The 21,344-nt window shown below is 44.0% G+C and overlaps 1 protein-coding gene across 1 annotated transcript in view; it reads left to right on the forward strand.

The window, feature by feature from the left end:
- A2ML1 (alpha-2-macroglobulin like 1) overlaps positions 1–21,344 on the forward strand; it is a 60,694-nt gene that overhangs the window by 30,890 nt on the left and 8,460 nt on the right. The window contains exons 20-33 of the mRNA XM_050747562.1: positions 1,338–1,459; positions 1,989–2,040; positions 2,703–2,786; positions 4,521–4,697; positions 4,866–4,947; positions 5,308–5,464; positions 8,987–9,061; positions 9,241–9,403; positions 11,776–11,990; positions 14,487–14,702; positions 14,873–15,000; positions 15,168–15,258; positions 15,771–15,839; positions 21,026–21,128. Coding sequence (XP_050603519.1) covers positions 1,338–1,459; positions 1,989–2,040; positions 2,703–2,786; positions 4,521–4,697; positions 4,866–4,947; positions 5,308–5,464; positions 8,987–9,061; positions 9,241–9,403; positions 11,776–11,990; positions 14,487–14,702; positions 14,873–15,000; positions 15,168–15,258; positions 15,771–15,839; positions 21,026–21,128 — 1,734 coding nt within the window. The remainder of the gene's footprint in view (positions 1–1,337; positions 1,460–1,988; positions 2,041–2,702; positions 2,787–4,520; positions 4,698–4,865; positions 4,948–5,307; positions 5,465–8,986; positions 9,062–9,240; positions 9,404–11,775; positions 11,991–14,486; positions 14,703–14,872; positions 15,001–15,167; positions 15,259–15,770; positions 15,840–21,025; positions 21,129–21,344) is intronic.

A 21,344-nucleotide genomic window follows, 5' to 3' on the forward strand; every position in this document is an offset into this window, starting at 1 on the left:
CCACCTCCCAGGTTCAAGTGATTCTCCTGCCAAGCCTCCCAAGTAGCTGGATTACAGTTTCGTGCCACCACCTGGCTAATTTTTGTATTTTTAGTAGAGATGGGGTTTTGCCATGTTGGCCAGGCTGGTCTCAAACTCCTGACCTCAGGTGACCTCCCAAAATTCTGGGATTACAGGTGTGAGCTACTGCACCTGGCCTTTTATTTTCTTTAGAGAGACAGGATTTTACTCTGTCACCTAAGCTGGAATACAGTGGTGTGGTCATGGCTCACTGCAGCCTCAACCTCCCCGGCTCAAGCGATCCTCTCACCTAGGCCTCCCAGAGTAGCTGGGACTATAGGCTCATTTCACCACCATGCCTGGCTAATTCAATTGGCAGAGAAGGGGTCTTGCTATGTGTCCCAGGCTGCTCTCCAACTCCTGGGTTGAAGCGATTCTCCTGCCTCACCCTCCCAAAGTACTGGGATTACAAGAATGAGTCACCTCACCTTTAACTCATTTAATCCTCACCCCCAACTCTATGGGATGTCAGTCACTCATAGGTGAAATCCTTGCAACTCAAAGTTTGATCTTCGTATGTATGAGTTATCTCATGCTGCTTGACAAATTATTGTAAAACTTAAGTGTCTTAAAAGGACAAACATTTATTATCAAACAGATTCTACGGGTCATTAATCTGGGTGCAGCTTAGCTGGGTACTTCTGGCTCAAGGTATCTCATGAGGTTGCACTCAAGCTGTCAGTGAGGGCTGTGGTTTCGTCTGAAGACTTGACTAGGAGAGGACTGATTTTTCAAGCTCATCCCAAAGTCTCTGATCCTCACAGCCTGCTAGACTGAAGGACACAGTTCTTGACCTCAGCTGTTGGCTAGGGGCCTCACTCAGTATCTCATCACATGAATCTCTCCGCTGGGCGGCGTCATCACACAACAGCCGTCTTCCCCAGAGCAGGCAGTTTGAGAAAAGGGGTGCACCCAAGATGGAAGCTGCAGTCTTTTTGTAACCTAATCTCAGAAGAGTCATTACTTTTGCCCTGTTCTATTTAACAGAAGTGAGTCGCTCAATCCAGCCCACACTCAATGGGATGCAAATATCAGGATGCAAGGATCTCTGAGGGTCCTTAGAGGTTACTTACCACACCGGACTAGCCTCTCTGGCATCACCTGAGAGCTTGTTAGAAATGCAGGATGTAGGCCCCACCCCAGGTCTGTGGCAGCAGAATTTGCACTGTAGCAAGATCCCCATTAAAGTTTCAGAAATGCTGATCCAAATGGGAACGGACCTCACTGGTACCTCTGGCAATAGGGCTAATGGCTTCCCTTCTCCTTCTTTCTCTCAGGTCACATTAACTTTACTATTAGTACAAAGATTCTGGACAGCAATGAACCATGTGGGGGCCAGAAGGGGTTTGTTCCCCAAAAGGGCCGGAGTGACACGCTCATCAAGCCAGTTCTCGTCAAAGTGAGTTTGCTTCAGAGGTCGAGACAGCAACCAACTGAGGGATGCTCAACATCTCCTCTTGCTGCGAGTTTGTCTGTCACAGCAACCGTACTCCAGTCCAATCGGGCAGCTTCAACTTTCTCCTTCCCTGGCCCCTTGAACATTTGCCTAATCCACACCCATGGCCTATGAAAGCACCTAAAACCTGGCACATCATAGGCACTCAATGAATGTTAGTTTCCCTGATTAAAATGTCTGTCTTCATCAATAGCTGCCTTTTTTGTCCCGTCATGAAGCCCATTGTCAATCTTGCCCCTTAGAAGTTGCCTAATTGTGTCTTTGGCTCTAGCGCTTGCCCAGAAAGAACTTTACAGAAAGGGCCCAACCTTGGTTGACACGGAGTTCTTCTGAGCTTCAATGAGAAGCCCTTCTCTGCAGTTCTGAGGGAAGCCGTGGGGACACAGCGGGGGGCCTCCCTTCCCTTTCCTTTAGTGCCATCTCTCCTGACGTTCATCTTTGTTGTTTTTATCTGTGTCTCTCTTCATGCCAGCCTGAAGGAGTCCTTGTGGAGAAGACACACAGCTCATTGCTGTGCCCAAAAGGTGGGTGGACTCAGAGCAGGATTGGTGGTGAGAATTCCCTTAGAGGGCAGATTTTCTTTTCTTTTCTTTTTTTTTCGTTTTTGAAATGGAGTCTCGCTCCATCCTCCAGGCTGGATTGCAGTGGCGCGATCTCAGCTCATTGTAACCTCTGCCTCCCAGGTTCAAGTAATTCTCTTGCCTCAGTCTCCTGAGTAGCTGGGACTACAGGTGCATGCCACCATGCCTGGCTAATTTTTGTATTTTTAGTAGAGACAGGGTTTCACCATATTGGCCAGGCTGGTCTCGAACTCCTGACCTTGTGAGCCACCCACCTTGGCCTCCCAAAGTGCTGGGATTACAGGCGTGAGCCAGCACATCTGGCGGCAGGAGATTTTCATAGGCAAAAGGAGGAATGCATAGGACCAGAAGGAACAGGAGAGTCTGGGGTGCCATTCCTCATGGGGCTGATTAACTGGGAGGCAGGAGGAAGAAGAGAAAGTGTACAGCACGATGATGACTCTCTGTGGAATTTATCACTATGAATAGTACCCAGTGCTTTCTGCATCCCAGAGAAAGCACCGAGCACACAAATCCCTGGATTATAGAAAGTTCTACAATTTTGGCTTCAGAACCCCTGCCATTCCCCATCATCTATTGTGTCACCTTTTTTCTGCCTCTCACAGGAAAGGTGGCGTCTGAATCTGTCTCCCTGGACCTCCCAGTGGATGTTGTTCCTGACTCAACCAAGGCTTATGTTACAGTTCTGGGTAAGCAGTTAGAGATTCTTGGCTCAGAAACAAAAAGGAGAATGGAGGCTGCAAAGGTGTGGGGTGGGGCGGGACATGCGGACCTATCTGGAGAATGTGACTAATGATAAGTGATTGAAGGAAAAAGAGCATATTTTATATAGGAGGGAAATACAGTGTAGGCAACAATACAGACGGGATTAGACTTGTATTCTAGTTAAAAATGGAAAGGAAGCCAGGCGTGGTGGCTCACGCCTGTAATCCCAGCACTTTGGGAGGCCGAGGCGGGCAGATCACGAGGTCGGGAGATCGAGACCATCCTTGCTAACACGATGAAACCCCGTCTCTACTAAAATTACAAAAAAAAAAAAATTAGCCAGGCCTGGTGGCGGGTGCCTGTAGTCCCAGCTACTTGTGAGGCTGAGGCAGGAGAATGGCGTGAACCCAGGAGGCAGAGCTTGCAGTGAGCCGAGATCACACCACTGCACTCCAGCCTGGGTGACAGGGCAAGACTCCATCTCAAAAAAAAAAAAAAAAAAAAAGAAAGGAGTCAGGGTAGGAAGAAGTTAAGGTCACTGAAGCTTGATATGTATTTAGGTTTAGACAGTCTATAAATCGGGTGAAGGGAAGACAAAATATTTGCAGCAGCCGTTTTTAAAAATGAGGAATTTGGGTATAGTTTAGGGAAGATACAACCATATTTACAATAGGCAGCACACTTACTGTTTTGGGCAAGGGAGGAAGTGGATTGAAAAGCATGAACTTAAAAATCATATCTAACCTGTCATTTAGTAGCCGCGTGACCCTGAACAAGTTAGTGAACAGTTCTGGACCTTCTTTCCTCTTCTGTAAAACAGTAACAATAACCTACCTCTCAGACTGGTGTAAAGATTAAGTGCAATATTAAAGTTCCCAGCACAATATCTGGCATGTAGTAGGAGCCCTGTGAATGTTAGACTCTTTCTTTACTCCCTCGCCCTCTGTTGAGATCCTTTGCAGTCACAACGTCTCTGTTTTGTCTATTTTATTCATCAGTCTGACATAGCGCTTGTCTTGTTCTATTAGAGTTCAGTGTCTATGTCTGTCTTCCACACTGTGTTGGGGTCTCCTGAAGAGCAAGGGCCACATCTTTTTCTTTTCTGTTCCTAGTACGGTTCCTGCAACATAGTTGACATTCAGGACACATTTATAGATTTGAATGGAGCTCGTTGGCTACAGTGCAGATGTTAATGAGTCACGTATGTCAGGCTCACTGGCTTGGGAAGCATAGGAAGGGGTCAGTGACAACTTGGAGAAGAGTGTCAGGACTGTGTTTTAGAGAAACTTGGTGATTTGGAGGGTGAGGAACGTATGTGCAGTGGTAGAGGAACGTAGAGATTGAGCCTAAGTGATGTAAGTTTTGTCACATCACTCATCAGCTCAGCGACATGTCTTCTTAAAAGCCCTGAACTCTCTTAGACAGCCTATGCACCTCTCTGTGTCCTCTAGCACCTCCTACATATCCAGTATGATATTGTAGTACTGTATTGAAATTGTCTATAAGGAATAAAAATTGTAATGTGTTGTAATGGTTTGCTCCTCTGTGAGTTCTTTGAGGGTAGAGACTGAGTTTGATTTACTGTCGTCTTCCCAGGGCACATAGTAGGTACTTACTAAATGATAGTTAATACATGTTTGTTAAGTGAATGATGATAACTCTTAGAGGGTTCCTGCTTCTCTGTACCCCCACCTTCTCTCTCTCCTTTTGGATCCCAGGAGACATCATGGGCACAGCCCTGCAGAACCTAGATGGTCTGGTGCAGATGCCCAGTGGCTGTGGCGAGCAGAACATGGTGTTGTTTGCTCCTATCATCTATGTCTTGCAGTACCTGGAGAAGGCAGGGCTGCTGACGGAGGAAATCAGGTCTCGGGCAGTGGGTTTCCTGGAGATAGGTAAGTTGGTTCAATCTTTCTTTCTTGGACACTCTCCTCCACTAGGCCCTATGACAGATTGATAAGATACAGGGAATTCCAGCCCCTGAAGTGTCCCATATCCTTGAAAAGCACGGCGGTGTTTTTTGAAGTTGTCACTGTGATCTAAAACCACATTTGGCTTCCCAGGGTACCAGAAGGAGCTGACGTACAAACACAGCAATGGCTCATACAGTGCCTTTGGGGAGCGAGATGGAAATGGAAACACATGGTAATATCACCCAATTCCCAATGAGTTGTGTACTCCACAGCATAATTCCTGAGCCCTCTGCAACTATTCCAATACTTCTCCCCTTAACCCCATTCCTTCTTGCACTCAGTCTTCTACCTCTTTAATACTGCTTATTTCACCCTCATGGATGGTCAAGTCCCTTGATCTTCTCCCTGAGCTTGTGCCTCCTCTGTTCTTGTCCTCACTGGTGCCCATTCATGCCTCTGTTTTCTGGGCCTGCTGTGGCATATGTTCCCTCAGCTCCCCTTCTGGAAGTATGCACCCAAATACATGAAAAAATGATTGCACCCTCACCTGGAAATTCACCTTCATGCCACATTTTCCTCTTTACCCATGTAGGCTGACAGCCTTTGTCACAAAATGCTTTGGCCAAGCTCAGAAATTCATCTTCATTGATCCCAAGAACATCCAGGATGCTCTCAAGTGGATGGCAGGAAACCAGCTCCTCAGCGGCTGCTATGCCAACGTGGGAACTCTCCTTCACACAGCTATGAAGGTGCGGATCTGTCCAGGGGCCTGCAGCCGGCCACTGTCTCAAAGGACCTCACACCTCTGACCGAGCAGAAGCAAAAAAGCACTGGCCTGGGAATCAGTTTTCTTCTGGTTTCCACTGTGGCTCTGGGTGTCCATGGTCAAAATGCTTAGCTGGTCTGGGCCTCAGTTTTCATATCTGTAGAATGAGAATACAGATGAAGGCTGGGTGCGGTGGCTCATGCCTGTAATCCCAGCACTTTGGGAGGCCAAGGTGGGCTGATTGTTTGGGCCTGGGAGTTTGAGACCACCCTGGGCAACATGGTGAAACCCCATCTTTACAAAAAAAAACTGAAAAATTAGTCAGGCATGTTAGTGCATGCCTGTAGTCCCAGCTACTTGGGTGGTTGAGGTGGGAGGATCACTTGAACCCGGGGGGTCAAGCCTGCAGTGAGCTGTGATTGTACCACTGCACCCAGCCTGGGTGATAGAGTGAGACCCTGCCTCAAAAAATAAATAAATAAAAAATAAAGGGGAGAGAGAGAGAGAGGGAGAGAAAGCGAGAGAGAGAGAGAGGGAGAGAAAGAGAGAGAGAATGTGGACTGGAACATGGTTCTCAAAGCATAGTTCCCAGATCAGGAGCATCAGCATCACCTGGGAACTTGTTGGACATGCAGATTCTGACTCCCAGCGCACATCTACTGAATGATGAACTCTGGGAGGGTGGGCCAGAAATTTGTGTTTTAACAAGCCATCCGGATGATTCTGATACACACTGAAATTTGAGACTACTGGACTAAAAGATCTCTGGGCCTCTTACTATGTCACCAAATCCATATGGGAAAGCCATTTCCTGTGGCGAGGACTAGTAGGCAGCCCAACGTCTTTTGTAAGAGGTTTACTCTGCTGAGCACTGTTCTAGGCACGTGGTTTATTTGACATTATTTAATGTTTACAACAAATCAGTGAGCTAGGTATTGGAATGTCATTATTAATCCCATTTTACAGATGAAGAAACTAAGGGATGGAGACTAAGTAAACTGCCCAAGGTGCATGCTAATAAGTGGCAGGACTGAGATTGGAAGCACGGCAGTTGCACTCCAGAGGCACTGCTCTCTTCTGTTCACTATTGCCTGTACCTGTCCCAAACAGGGTGAGGCGTAGATCCTGCAGGAAAACTCGTTCAATTCAGAACACACTCAGTGCAAGAAAGACTTGAATAAACTTTTCTAGAGAAATCACTTACATTGCTATTCCAGGGCAAAGATTAAAAATCTTGAGTGTTAAAAAAAAAAAAAAAAAAATCTCTTTATAGGATTCATTAGACTTCCTCTGCAGGATCTTATTAGTCTCCCCTAAGTTCTCGTCTTCATCTTCTCTTACACGCTGTATGAAATATACCTGGGGGCTGGGCGCGGTGGCTCACGCCTGTAATCCCAGCACTCTGGGAGGCTGAGGCGGGTGGATCATGAGGTCAGGAGTTCGAGACCAGCCTGACCAACATGGTGAAACCCCGTCTCTACTAAAATAAAGGACTTGACTAGAGCAAGATCCCAGAGGTATTCTTCCTTCTTTCCTTTTTTTTTTTTTTTGAGACAGAGTCTCGCTCTGTTGCACAGGCTGGAGTGTAGTTGCAAAATCCCAGCTCACTTCAACCTCCACCTCCCGGGTTCAAGTGATCCTCAGGCTCCTGAGCAGCTAGGACTATAGGCATGTACCACCATGCCTGGCTAAGTTTTGTATTTTTGGTAGAGATGGGGTTTCACCATGTTGGCCAGGCTGGTCTCAAACTCCTGGCCTCAAGTGATCCACCCGCCTTGACCTCCTAAAGTGCTGGGATTACAGGTGTAACCCACACGCACCCAGCCTCTTCCTACTTTCTTATGAGAGGAGGCCAGTCCATTGAGAAATCCATCTTCTGTGTAGCCAAGGTTCGTGGTTTGGCACATGAACTCCAGAATTAAATGTCCTGGTTTCAAATTCCAGTCCTGCTGCAGATGAGCCACGTAACTGTGAGCAAGCTATTTCATCTTTTTATTTATTTATTTATTTATTTATTTATTTATTTATTTATTTATTTATTTTTGAGATAGTCTTGCTCTGTTGGCCAGGCTGGAGTGCAGTGGAGCAATCTTGGCTCACTGCAACCTCCGTCTCCCAGGCTCAAGCAATTCTCCTGCCTCATCGTCCTGAGCAGTTGGGATTACAGGCATGTGTCACCATGGCTGGCTAATTTTTGTATTTTTAGTAGAGACGTGGTTTCACCATGTTGGCCAGGCTGGTCTTGAACTCCTAAACTCAGGTAATCTGCCCGCCTCAGCCTCCCAAACTGCTGGGATTACAGGTGTGAGCCACCGCACCCGGCTGAATCTTTTTTATTTATTTACTTATTTATTTTTTTGAGACACGTTCTCACTCTGTTACCCAGGCTGAAGTGCAGTGGCATGATCACGGCTCACTGCAGCCTTGACCTCCCCAGGCTCAGATGATCCTCCTACTTTAGTTTCCTGAATAGCTGGGACCACGGATCCGCATGCCACCACACCTGGCTAATTTTTGTACATTTTGTAGAGATGGGGTTTTACCGTGTTGCCCAGGTTGGCCTCAAACTCCTGAGCTCAAGGGACCCTCCCCACCGCCTTGGCTTCAAGTTGGGATAATAGGCATGAGCCACCATGCCTGGCCACAAGCTATTTAATCTTGTTAAGTATTTGTTTTCTTATCTATAGAATGAGGATAATAATTTGATTTGATATTTTTTAAAATTTGCTTTGATATTTCTGGGAAAGGCAATAAGCAGGGAAGGTCTCACCTACTCTCTCCTGGAGAAGGGCTGTGCGTTGTCCTGCTTGACGGGAGCTGCGTGTGAGGAGGCTCAGATGCAGTGATGCGGCAGATTCTCTTCTTATTCCTCCCTACTTTAAACCTCTTATGCTTCTCGGGTTTCTTCAACACCCACTCAGCTGAAGTCCATGTGCTGCCTCCTGCAGGCTGTTTAAGGCTCTGCAGTTACTGAAGTCCAGCCTGTTCCCTCTTTGTGTGTCCTGGAGGCTTGAGCTGCAGAAAGTCTGTGGAAAGAAGAGCTTTCTTTATTATTTTTTTTCTTTTTAAAAATAATTCGGCCGGGCGCGGTGGCTCAAGCCTGTAATCCCAGCACTTTGGGAGGCCGAGACGGGCGGATCGCAAGGTCAGGAGATCGAGACCATCCTGGCTAACATGGTGAAACCCCGTCTCTACTAAAAAATACAAAAAAATAGCCGGGCGAGGTGGCAGGCGCCTGTAGTCCCAGCTACTCGGGAGGCTGAGGCAGGAGAATGGCGTAAACCCGGGAGGCGGAGCTTGCAGTGAGCTGAGATCCGGCCACTGCACTCCAGCCTGGGCGACAGAGCGAGACTCCGTCTCAAAATAAATAAATAAATAAATAAATAAATAAATATAAAATAAAAATAATTCATCTATTCAGAGGGGATGCCGTTTTGCAATCTCCACGTAATTCTTGCAGCTGCTGCCTGCTGCCCTGACTCACTGTCTCCCTGTTTGTCTCTAGGGTGGTGTTGATGATGAGGTCTCCTTGACTGCATATGTTACAGCTGCATTGCTGGAGATGGGAAAGGACGTAGATGTAAGTTCTCCTGGCTCCTCCTCTTGATACCCTCCTTCTCATGCCTATTCCTAGAGACATTGACCCATCTTTGTCCCTAGTCACCCTTTTATGGTCAAGAAGGATAAGATGATTTCCTGATTACTTCCCATTTTTTAAGGAATGCCTTATAAGTTATGGTCTTCTTCTTCACTTTTGAGGACCCAATGGTGAGCCAGGGTCTACAGTGTCTCAAGAATTCGGCCACCTCCACCACCAGCCTCTACACACAGGCCCTGTTGGCTTACATTTTCTCCCTGGCTGGGGAAATGGACATCAGAAACATTCTCCTTAAACAGTTAGATCAACAGGCTATCATCTCAGGTATGTTGGTCCTGTTAAGAGTTGTTTGAAATTGGGAACGTAAGCTGTGAGTTATCTATAATCTCCTTAGTATCCTCTGTCCCACACATGAACTCTAGGATTCATTTTAGTAACAGTTGTTAAGTCATAAAATTATTGTTGGGAAGTTTGTGAGAAACACATGCAAGTGCTCACAGGGCATTTTTATACTTTTTTTTTTCTTTTTCTGAGACCGAGTTTCTCTCTTGTTGCCCAGGCTGGATTGCAATAGCGTGATCTCGGCTCACTGCAACCTCTGCCTCCCAGTTCAACCAATTCTCCTGCCTCAGCCTCCCGAGTAGCTGGGATTACAGGCGTGTGCCATCATGCCCAGCTGATTTTTGTATTTTTAGTAGAGAAGGGGTTTCACCACATTGACCAGGCTGGACTCGAATTCTTGACCTCAGGTGATCTGCCCGTGGGATTACAGGCATGAGCCACCACGCCCGGCCACATTTTTATACTTCTAATGGGAAGAGAAACTACATTGAAGAAGCTAGTCAGAAAGTATATTGTCATTGTGGAATTACCCTTTTGGAGACCTTTGAAAGTTCTTTGACGTAGGACCACTTTAAATATTTTTTTAATTTTTATTTTGCTTTTTATTTTTTTGAGACGGTGCCTTGCTCTGTTGCCCAGGCTGGAGTGCAGTGGTGCAATCTTGGCTCACTGCAACCTCTGCCTCCTGGATTCAAGTGATTCTCCTGCCTCAGCCTCTCAAGTAGCTGGGACTACAGGTGCCTGCCACCACACTGGCTAATTTTTGTATTTTTGTATTTTTAGTAGAAATGGAGTTTCACCACGTTGGCCAGGCTGGTCTCAGAATCCTGACCTCAAGTGATCTACCCTTCTTGGCCTCCCAAAGTGCTGAATGATAAGCGTGAGCCATTGCACCTGGCCTGGACCACTTTAAATGTATTTAGAATACTATGTGAAGTTATGGCAGATCTTGTAATGCATTTAATTTATCTGACTGTGTATTTAAAATTATTCTTCCAGGCAGAAATGCAGTCTCAGCCTTCATTTATATGAGTGTCATGGCTGAACTGTCCTCTCATAGGGGGTGGGGTAGCTTTTCCTCTTGTGTGTAAGAAGCTCTAGTCATGAAATGTGTGTCTGAGACAATGGGACCTGTTCCACCATATATTGATTTATTGTGATGATCTCTTTTCCATTATCTTGTATTGCAAGCTCACATGTTTCCTGTTACATTCTTCCAATTAGATTGCCCTTCTGTGGTTACTTATTATCTCTAAAATTCTGTTTAATTAGTCTTCTAACTTATACCCTTCTCATTTCCATTTGTTATTTTATTTTTTCTTCAAGTTATCCGTTAACTGTCATCTTGGCTGTCACAGAGGTTTCTTTTGGTCTCATGTCCTTTTTTTTTTTTTTTTTTTTTTTTTTTGAGACGGAGTCTGGCTCTGTCACCCAGGCTGGAGTGCAGTGGCGTGATCTCAGCTCACTGCAAGCTCCACCTCCCGGGTTCACGCCATTCTCTTGCCTCAGCCTCCCGAGTAGCTGGGACTACAGGTGCCCGCCATCACTGGACTGCCTTCTAAGCATATTTCATATAGTTGGCCTCATTAGCATTTCTTCATGGTTTCTCAGAATTCTTACATATGCTCTGCCATTTTTGTTCTACCTAAAATGTTGAATCTGGTTTGTTTGTTGTTTGTTTTTTTAGATGGAGTTTCACTCTTGTTGCCCAGGCTGGAGTGCAATGGGGCGATCTTTGCTCACCGCAACCTCCACCTCCTGGGTTCAAGCGATTTTTCTGCCTCAGCCTCCCGAGTAGCTGGGATTAGAGGCATTTGCCACCACACCCAGTGAATTTTGTATTTTTAGTAGAGATGGGGTTTCTCCATATTGGTCAGGCTGGTCTCGAACTCCCAACCTCAGGTGATCCGCCCACCTTGGCCTCCCAAAGTGCTGGGATTATAGGCGTGAGTCACCACGCCCAGCCTAAATCTTTGATTAAATAAAATAAATCCTGAAAAATTCATAAAACTGTAAGCAAACAAAAATTGCCCCCAAACACAGAGATTCTTGTAAGAAGCCTCTATTTACCTATTTCCATTAACATCAAAACTGATAAAGTAACAAGAGTGGTTTTCATGTAATTGCTGGAGGCAGGAACGTTTATTGATGCTTCTAGCTTTACACACATGCGCACACATGCATCCTTGCATTTACATCAAGGTCAATGAATCAGCTACATCTAAGACATTTTTTTCTACTCTGTTTAATTCTCAGTTGGTACTTTCTCTGCTCTAAGATGCTGCATTTACAAAGTGAATGTGGGAAAGCCAGTTCCTTCTAAGGACATCCTAGTTATGTTTCTTTTTCCATAGGAGAATCCATTCACTGGAGCCACAAACCTACTCCATCATCGAATGCCAGCCCTTGGTCTGAGCCTATGGCTCTAGATGTGGAACTTACAGCATATGCATTGTTGGCCCAGCTTACCAAGCCCAGCCTGACTCAAAAGGAGATAGCCAAGGCCACTAGCATAGTGGCTTGGTTGGCCAAGCAACGGAATGCATATGGGGGCTTCTCTTCTACTCAGGTAAACAGCCTGTTCTCCCACTGCCACTTAACAGGTAGAATTAGATCTTGTATGGAGATAGAGGAAAAGGTATTGTCCTTGCCCTCTCGGTCCAGGGCCTTAGAGAGGAAAAGCCTGTGAAAAATATATAGAAGTATTCATAAAATGGGTTATATGAGCACATAAATAGTACCAGATGCATTTAATTTTCTTTTTTTGTTGAGTGTGAAACACTGGGGCCGGGCATGGTGGCTCAAGCCTGTTATCCCAGCACTTTGGGAGGCCGAGGCAGGTGGATCACCTGAGGTCGGGAGTTCGAGAGCAGTCTGACCAACATGGAGAAACCCCATCTCTACTAAAAATACAAAATTAGCCAGGCATGGTGGTGGGTGCCTGTAATCCCAGCTACCTGGGAGGCTGAGGCAGGAGAATCGCTTGAACCTGGGAGGCGGAGGTTGCGGTGAGCTGAGATGGTGCCATTGCACTCCAGCCTGGGCAATAAGAGTTAAAACTCCGTCTCAACAACAAAAACAACAACAATTTTAACTTTGTTTCAGAAAGATTAATTAGCCACTTGGTGTGTGAGATAATTTAGAGGAGAGAAACGTTGGACTTGAAGAGATCAGGAGACTGTTTTATCTAGGTTAGGGGAAAGGGGAAATTGGGAAATTGAATGAATGGTGTGGCAGTGGGGAAAAAAAAAGAGGGGTAGAATTGTATGATAAACTCAAATCATAAAAAAATTATTTTAGATTATAATGAAGAGAGTAGTCATTAATTTATTTATTCTGAAAATATTATTAAATATCTACTATGTCCAAATCACTTTGATGAGGCTACAGAAGTAACTAAGAAAATATATTTCTTGTCCTCATGAAGATTATAATCTGATTTGTTGAAATTGGCCAATTTCACTGAAGATATAACATGTAAATCAGACCTGAAAGAATGAACATCTTTTAATAGATTGCATGTTTGGTAAAAATGTTAAAGGCACCAAGTTTAAATGTGGTAATGACCTAATTGAAACTTAAAAAAATTATATGGTACTATGCCTCCCTGTTTCAGGGAAATGCTTGGCCAAAGATTAGAAAAGACTCTTCTTGTTCAGTCCTAAAAATATATAATATATAATAATATTTTTGGAAAGCAGTAGATGAAATGTTTACAACTCGCAGTGACAGGTATATGTCAGAATCATTTTTTCAATGAAATCCTTGGCTATCACAAGAGGTCATATATATTACTCACACTGGTTTTTCAGCTGACAGTGAGGTCCCTTTCTTTGAATTGTCCCCATATGTTCAAGCAGTAAAAAACCTCCCTGGCTCCAGTCCACAAAGGGTAAACAAAAATTGTTTGTAGATGGCCAAGCTGCACAGCTAGAACTTCTTCACGGCTTCACCAGGGTGGGTGATCTGTCTTCCTGTTTTGTAGGACAGTGATAATGTCGAAATAAGAATGTCTTTTTCATTTGTGAGATGAAGAAATAGGGGTTTTTTTTTGTAATAGATATTTTACACAGTATCAAGCATGTAGAAATTTTCTTTTCTTTTTTTTTTTTGAGACGGGGTCTTGCTCTGTCCCCCAGGCTGGAGTGCAGTGGCCGGATCTCAGCTCACTGCAAGCTCCGCCTCCCGGGTTCACGCCATTCTCCTGCCTCAGCCTCCCGAGTAGCTGGGACTACAGGCGCCCGCCACCTCGCCTGGCTAGTTTTTTGTATTTTTTAGTAGAGATGGGGTTTCACCGTGTTAGCCAGGATGGTCTCGATCTCCTGACCTCGTGATCCGCCCGTCTCGGCCTCCCAAAGTGCTGGGATTACAGGCTTGAGCCACTGCACCCGGCCTGAAATTTTCATAACATAGAGCGAGATGTGACAATTTTGTTGAATACTTTATTCATTTTTCTTTCCCCTTGTAATTTATATGAATTATGTTTTCAGAATGAAACAGTTCAAACGTCACTGTACCAGGCTCACTTAATGACAGTTATCTGTCTTATTCCCAGAGAAATAAAAGATTGTCACATGGTATCACGGCTAAGAAGCCAGCCTGCAAGGAAGGACTTTCCTAGGTCCCTGATGCTCCTTCCAACTGTGATGTAGAAGATCATCACACAGTTAAATGACGTCATAGGCTGCAATTTCTAGGGCTATCATGTTAATACTGTTTCCTCCCCAAATGAGGAAGCTGTAAAATATATACTGAACAGTTATCCACTTGCTTCTAGCAATAACTCGTTCTGAAGCTGTTTGCTTTCTGAATATGAATCGATAGGTTAACCAAGTAGCCTGCGGATGTTCAGTAGTAGCTTGTTGATGGTGATTTTCTATAAAAGTAAGCTACTGTGATTTCTATGTCAGCTTCTCCAGAGGAGGTGGGTATAGTTCTCTAAATGCTTAGAGGAGGCATCATCCAAGCCAACTAACAACAACCACGTGTGTGGGTTATAGAGTTGTTCAAGGTTAATTCCAATGACTCACAAAATGGTAAGCATACGTTTGGTTGTTTCCCTCAGGATACTGTAGTTGCTCTTCAAGCTCTTGCCAAATATGCCACTACCGCCTACACGCCATCTGAGGAGATCAGCCTGGTTGTAAAATCCACTGAGAATTTCCAGCATACATTCAACATACAGTCAGCCAACAGATTGGTATTTCAGCAGAAGACTCTGCCCGATGTCCCTGGAATGTACACGCTGGAGGCCTCAGGCCAGGGCTGTGTCTATGTACAGGTAAGTAGAGATCCATGAGAATGAATGTACATTGGGAAGGAGAGTCTGAGGGCATCTTCCCCTTAGGCCTTCTCTCTCGCTCTCTGTTTCTCACTTGTAAGAAAAGTAGTTTGAACTGTACAATCTTTAAAGCTCTTTCCAACCCTGATTTGGCTATTTCTTTCTACCAGACGGTGTTGAGATACAATATTCTCCCTCTTAAAAATATGAAGACCTTTAGTCTTAGCGTGGAAATGGGAAAAGCTAGATGTGAGCAACTGACTTCACCTCGATCCTTGACTCTCGCTATTCACACCAGGTGAGGAAGGCTGGGGTGCTGGTGGCCGGCAGAGCACCTGGTCTGAGGAGCTGAGGTGGGACACGTGTGTGTGTGTGCGCGCGTGTGTGTGTGTGTGTATGTGTGTTGAGGATGCAGAGTGCACTGAAGTAATAGGCTCACATGTGTTTTCTTCTTCCTGCTCTCAGTTATGTGGGGAGCCGTAGCTCTTCCAATATGGTGATTGTGGAAGTGAAGATGCTATCTGGGTTCAGTCCCATGGAGGGCACCAGTCAGTCAGTAAGTTACTTCTGTTTTCTTCATTTATCTAGCTGTGAGGGGACCTGACAGTATAATCAAAAAAACTGGTAAAATGGGCATCATGGCATGTGTGTGTATATATACACACACACATATATACATGGCATGTACATTTGTAAGAAAAGTATGTACATGTATGTACATTTGTAAGAAAAGTAGTTTTCATATATATATGGCATCCATATACAGTGTATATATATACATATGTAGATATATGTACATGTATATATGTGCATATATGTACGTGTGTGTGTATATATGTATATATGTATATATACACATACATACAAACTCATGATTGGATTATTTAAATGGGCTGCAAGGTTGTAGCAGACATATGACACGCAACTTGTAATAGTCTCGGTTCCCTTTTCCTACCGTTTCCACAGTATCTATTGTTTCCTTGATCATGGCAGAGCTTTGGAAGACTACCCTAGGGGATAGGGAAGGCTCTGGCTGTTAGTCTCTGTTTTTCTCCCTCTCTTATGCAGCTTCTCCAGCAACCCCTGGTGAAGAAGGTTGAATTTGGAACTGACACACTTAACATTTACTTGGATGAGGTAGGTATTCAGGAACTAGATCAAAGAACTGGATTGCTTATGGATCTTCATGACTTCTCTTCCAATCTGTATATATGGGTGTCACACACATGGGGATGAGGGGCCTGGGAGCGAGTCCACACCATGCCATGAGTTCTGCCTCCGTGCTGGTATATCATAAAACACCCCGTTGTGCCTCTAGAGAAGCCCTGTCCAACAGACCTATAATGTGAGCCATTTACATTGTTTAAAGAGTTCTGGTAGCCACATTTAAAAAGTAGAGGAACAGATGAAATTAAATTTAATGGTATATTGGCCGGGCGCGGTGGCTCAAGCCTGTAATCCCAGCACTTTGGGAGGCCGAGACGGGCGGATCACGAGGTCAGGAGATCGAGACCATCCTGGCTAACACCGTGAAACCCCGTCTCTACTAAAAATACAAAAAACTAGCCGGGCGAGGTGGCAGGCGCCTGTAGTCCCAGCTACTCGGGAGGCTGAGGCAGGAGAATGGCGTAAACCCGGGAGGCGGAGCTTGCAGTGAGCTGAGATCCGGCCACTGCACTCCAGCCCGGGCTACAGAGCAAGACTCTGTCTCAAAAAAAAAAAAAAAAAAAAAAAAAAAAATTTAATGGTATATTTTATGCAAGCCTATATACCCCAAATATTTCCATTTTACTATACAATTAATATACAGAAGTATTAATGAGATATCTACATTCTTTTTTTTTTTTTTCTGTACCACACCTTTACAGCACTGTCAGCGCGTCTCAATTCTGTCTGGCCTCATTTCAAGCGCTCAATAGCCACAAGTGACATTGCAACTCTAGAGTACGCTATAGTAGTTAATAGCAGAAGCTCTGAAGCCAGACTGCCTGGGCTGCAATCTTGGTTCTAGCACTGGCTGTGTAACTGGACAAATTGTTGAAAGTTAGCTGTAAAATGTGTGTGGGTAGGGGTCAAAATAGTTATCTCTTAGAGTTCTAGAAAAAACTAAATTATTTAAGACATGTAAAAATATCTAGGACTGTACCTGGTACAGAGTAAGCCCTCATTACTCTATAGCCATTTGTATCATTTTAACATAATGTTAATATTACTTAATATTAATCAGACATCGTATATAACCTTTCATTTTAATAAAGCAAGAAGTTCTCAAGGACTAACAACGTTCTAAAAATTGTTAACAATGCTCCTTTTCATGATATTCCACTCCACACAAGGAACAAAGTTATCCTTATTGTATATAACCAATAGACAGGAATATCCCAAATCAAAAGATGCTGTTGTTGGTAACATCCATTTCCGACCCCCTGCCCAGCCACCAACCCGATCATCTAACTGTGTTTCCTATCTTCCCGGGAACCAGGGTTTTGTTCACGTTGTGTGAGCCGTGTATAGCTTCTTTTGACATAGCTCGGGTTAGCTTATCAGGCACTACCCTGTAATCATGATGTTGCGGTTTAAAACTTTGCCAAGTCTCTGATGCTTTCACACATAACTTATTGAAGTCTTACAGCAACCGACTGAGACTTGGAGAGAGAGTGGCTTGTCCGAGTCATCCCATCTGTCCGTGTCTAGGGTGGGAGCAGAACCTGGGGGGTCTGATTTCTATGACACCACGTCCGAGACGGTGATGAACTGCTTGCTCCTCAGTGTGTCCTGCCAAATCTGCCAGTTGGCTTCTAATCTGAAGCATCAGGTCTAATGGTCTAAAAGCCAGTGCTAATGATGTTATCTGTGGTTATTTCCTCTTTTCTGTGTATCTTCTCCCTTGTGGTCTTGATCAATTTCACCAGAGGATGACCTTATTCACATATATAGTCTTCCTTATTCTTTAATGAACTTGTACTATAAATGTCCCTCGAGGTACATGCCATCCCTGTCCCACAATCTCAGACAAGTAGCGTTTTCATTGTCATTCACTTATATTTCTTAATTTGTTGGGAAACACATGAAAGTTTTAAAGCCATCCTTTTGTTCCTGATGTCTAATTTTGTTGCATTATGGTCTGAGAACAGAGTCTTCATGATCCTGATTGCCTGGAATGTGCTGAAGTTTCTTCCATGACCTAATCCGTGATCTGTTTTTGCAAGTGTTCAGTGTGCACTCCAAAAGAACATCTATTTCTTTTCTCTTGGGCCTGGATTCTGATCTAGAAGTCTGAGATCATTATTTCTGTTGTTCATGTGTTTGATAACTCTGCTTATTTTTCTGCTTGATTTAACAGTTTCTGAAAAGCATATGTTAAAATATCCAATTATGATGGAGTTTATTTCTTTGTTTGTTTAGTATTTTTTGGATAGAGACAGGGTTTCACCATGTTGGCCAGGCTGGTCTTGAACTCCTGACCTCAAGTGATCTGGCCACCTAGGCCTCCCAAAGTGCTGGAGTTATAGGTGTGAGCCACTGCCCCCGGCCTCTAATTGTGATATTTGATTTATCCGTTTATCCATACATTTTTGGCTGTCGTTTCCTGATATATTTGAGACTATATAATTAGATATATATATTATGAACATATCTTCTTAAATTTTCCTTATATTAGTACATACTATCCTTTCCCCATTACTATATATGTGTATATATTTATATCAAATACTTTTGCCTTAGATTCCTACACCACACATGCACACACACACATTTTTTTCCTTGCCTTAGTTGCCATTTAGTCAGATATTAAAACTGCTACTAGCCAGCTTTCTTTTTTTTTTTTCTTTTTCTTTTTTTTTTTTTTTTTTGAGATGGAGTCTCGCTTTGTCGCCCAGGCTGGAGTGCAGTGGTGCGATCTCGGCTCACTGCAACCTCCGCCTCCCGGGTTCAAGCAATTCTCCTGCCTCAGCCTCCCGAGTAGATGGGATTACAGGCACCTGCTACCACGCCCAGCTAATTTTTGTATTTTTAGTAGAGATGGGGTTTCACCATGTTGGTCAGGCTGGTCTCGAACCCCTGACCTCGTGATCCACCCACCTCGGCCTCCCAAAGTGCTGGGATTACAGGCGTGAACCACCGCGCCCGGCCCTACCCCAGCTTTCTTTTGGTTCATGTTAGTCATTGGCTTTAATTCGTTATGGTGACCAAATGATAGAAAAGAACAGTGGTTCTAAAAGTTCTTTGTTTCAGGATCCCTTTACACTCTTAATTTACTGAGGGCCTCAAACGGCTTTCAGTGAAGTGGGTTTTGACTATTGGTCTTTATCATGTTAGAAATTAAAACTGAGATAATCTTAAAATATTTATTAATTTAAAAACAGTAATAAACTCACTACATCTTAATATAAATAACATTTTTATGAAAATAACTATTTTCTGTCCAGGCATGATGGCTCATGCCTGTAATTCCAGCACTTTGGGAGGCTGAGGAGGGCAGATCACAAGATCAGGAGTTTGAGACCAGCCTGGTCAATATGGTGAAACCCCGTCTCTACTAAAAATACAAAAATTAGCTGGGCGTGGTGGTGCACGCCGGTAGTCCCAGCTACTTGAGAGGCTGAGGCAGAAGAATAGCTTGTACCCAGGAGGCAGAGGTTGTGGCGAGCCGAGATCGTGCCACTATACTCTAGCCTGGGCAACAGAGTGAGACTCCATCTCAAAAAAAGAAAAGAAAAAGAAAATAACTATTTTCCAAAACAAAAAAATAAGAATAGTGACATTGTTTTGCATTTTTGCTTTAATATCTGGCTTAATCAAAGATAATGAAATTTTATATTTATTCCTACGTTCAAACCATTGCAATATTACACATAAAGTAGCCTCTGATAACTCTACTGTATACTTGTTTATTTTTTAGTTTTTTAAATCTCTTTCCCCAGAAGGAAACAATCTCCTGTATATTTGTAAGAGAATGAGAGTGGAAAAAAAAAGTCTTACTATCATTCTAAAAATAATTCTGACCTCTCAGATACTCTGATGCAATCTCAGGGATCCCTGGAGTAGGGGAGGTCTCTTGACCACACTTAGAGAGGCACTATACCTGAAGAACTTTGGAAATCCCTTCCAATTAGGCGTTAATAGCTCTATACCTAAATTTATAATTTTTTTTTTTTTTGAGACAGGGTCTCACTCTGTTGCCCAGGCTGGACTTCAGTGGCCCAATCTTGGCTCACTATAATCTCCACCCCTGGGTTTAAATGATCCTCCCACCTCAGCCTCCCAAGTAGCTGGGATTTATTTTCTTGTTATAGTAAAGTAACTTATACAATTGCCTTAGATTCTCCATTTGCTAATTTATTCAACAAATATTTACTGAGCAACCAACATATGCCAGTCACTTTTCTAAGTGATGGAGACGTGGCAATGAAAACAATAGATATGATACCTGGCCTAAGAGTGCTGATATTCTAGTGGAGAGACAACAATATTCAAGTTCGTTAAAATTACATGTATATGTGTATACACGCACTTTTCTTTTTTTGGTAGTAATAAGTGTTATGCAGCATAAGGGGATAAAGAGTGCTGGTGAGGCAGGCCAGGGATGTGACTATTTTTAAATAAGGTGTTCAAGGAAAGCCCCTTTGAGGAGGTATCATTTGCTCAGGGACCAGAATGAAGAAAGCAAACCAGTAAGGGGCATAGAACTGTTGGAGTAAAATGCAAGCCTCTGCTTTCTTTGGCCACTTTGACTAATTTAGTGGAGAAACCATGGGTCAGGGTAGACCATGAACAAAGGGAACCAGTTCACAAGAGGGCCAGAGAGCTGTAAGATCCTAAGAAGAAAGAGCCAGGAAGTCAGCAGGAGGCAATGTCTTGGGGCAGACTGTCATAGGGCAGTAGAGGTAGGTAGAGAGTTTCAGAATTGTTTTTTTTTTTTTTTTTTTTTGAGATGGAGTCTCGCTTTATCACCCAGGCTGGAGTGCAGTGGTGCCATCTCGGCTCACTGCAACATCCGCCTCCCAGGTTCAAGCGATTCTCCTGCCTTAGCCTCCTGAGTAGCTGGGATTACAGGTGCCAACCACCATGCTCGGCTAATTTTTGTATTTTTAGTAGAGATGGGTTTCACCATGTTGGCCCGGCTGGTCTGGAACTCCTGACCTCTGGTGATTCACCCACCTCGGCCTTCCAAAGTGCAGGGATTAAAGGAGTGAGCCACCGTTCCTGGCAGGGTTTCAGAAAATCTACATGAAGACAGCAAGGGTCTTTTAACTCCATGTTGCATAGAGTGTAATTTTCATTTTAGTTCTAAGGTATTGTTTCATCTGTCTTCCCCACAGCTCAGTAAGAACACTCAGACTTACACCTTTACCATCAGCCAAAGTGTGCTGGTCACCAACTTGAAACCAGCAACCATCAAGGTCTATGACTACTACCTACCAGGTGAGAGGGCTGGGCCGAAATGAGAGCTGAGATCTTACCTGCATCTCCCAACCTACTTCTGCCTCATTCTTCATGGCTTCTCTCTTAATTTTACAAATACTCCTTCCCAAGCCAAGTAGCACATAATTAAATTATCTAATCTCCTAAAATATTTTAATTCAGTTGTGTGCCATTTTTAAGTTGCGTACACTAGAGACATTTGATATGATGTGGTCC

This window comes from Macaca thibetana, chromosome 11 (genome assembly GCF_024542745.1).
Source record: "Macaca thibetana thibetana isolate TM-01 chromosome 11, ASM2454274v1, whole genome shotgun sequence".
NCBI lineage: Eukaryota > Metazoa > Chordata > Mammalia > Primates > Cercopithecidae > Macaca > Macaca thibetana.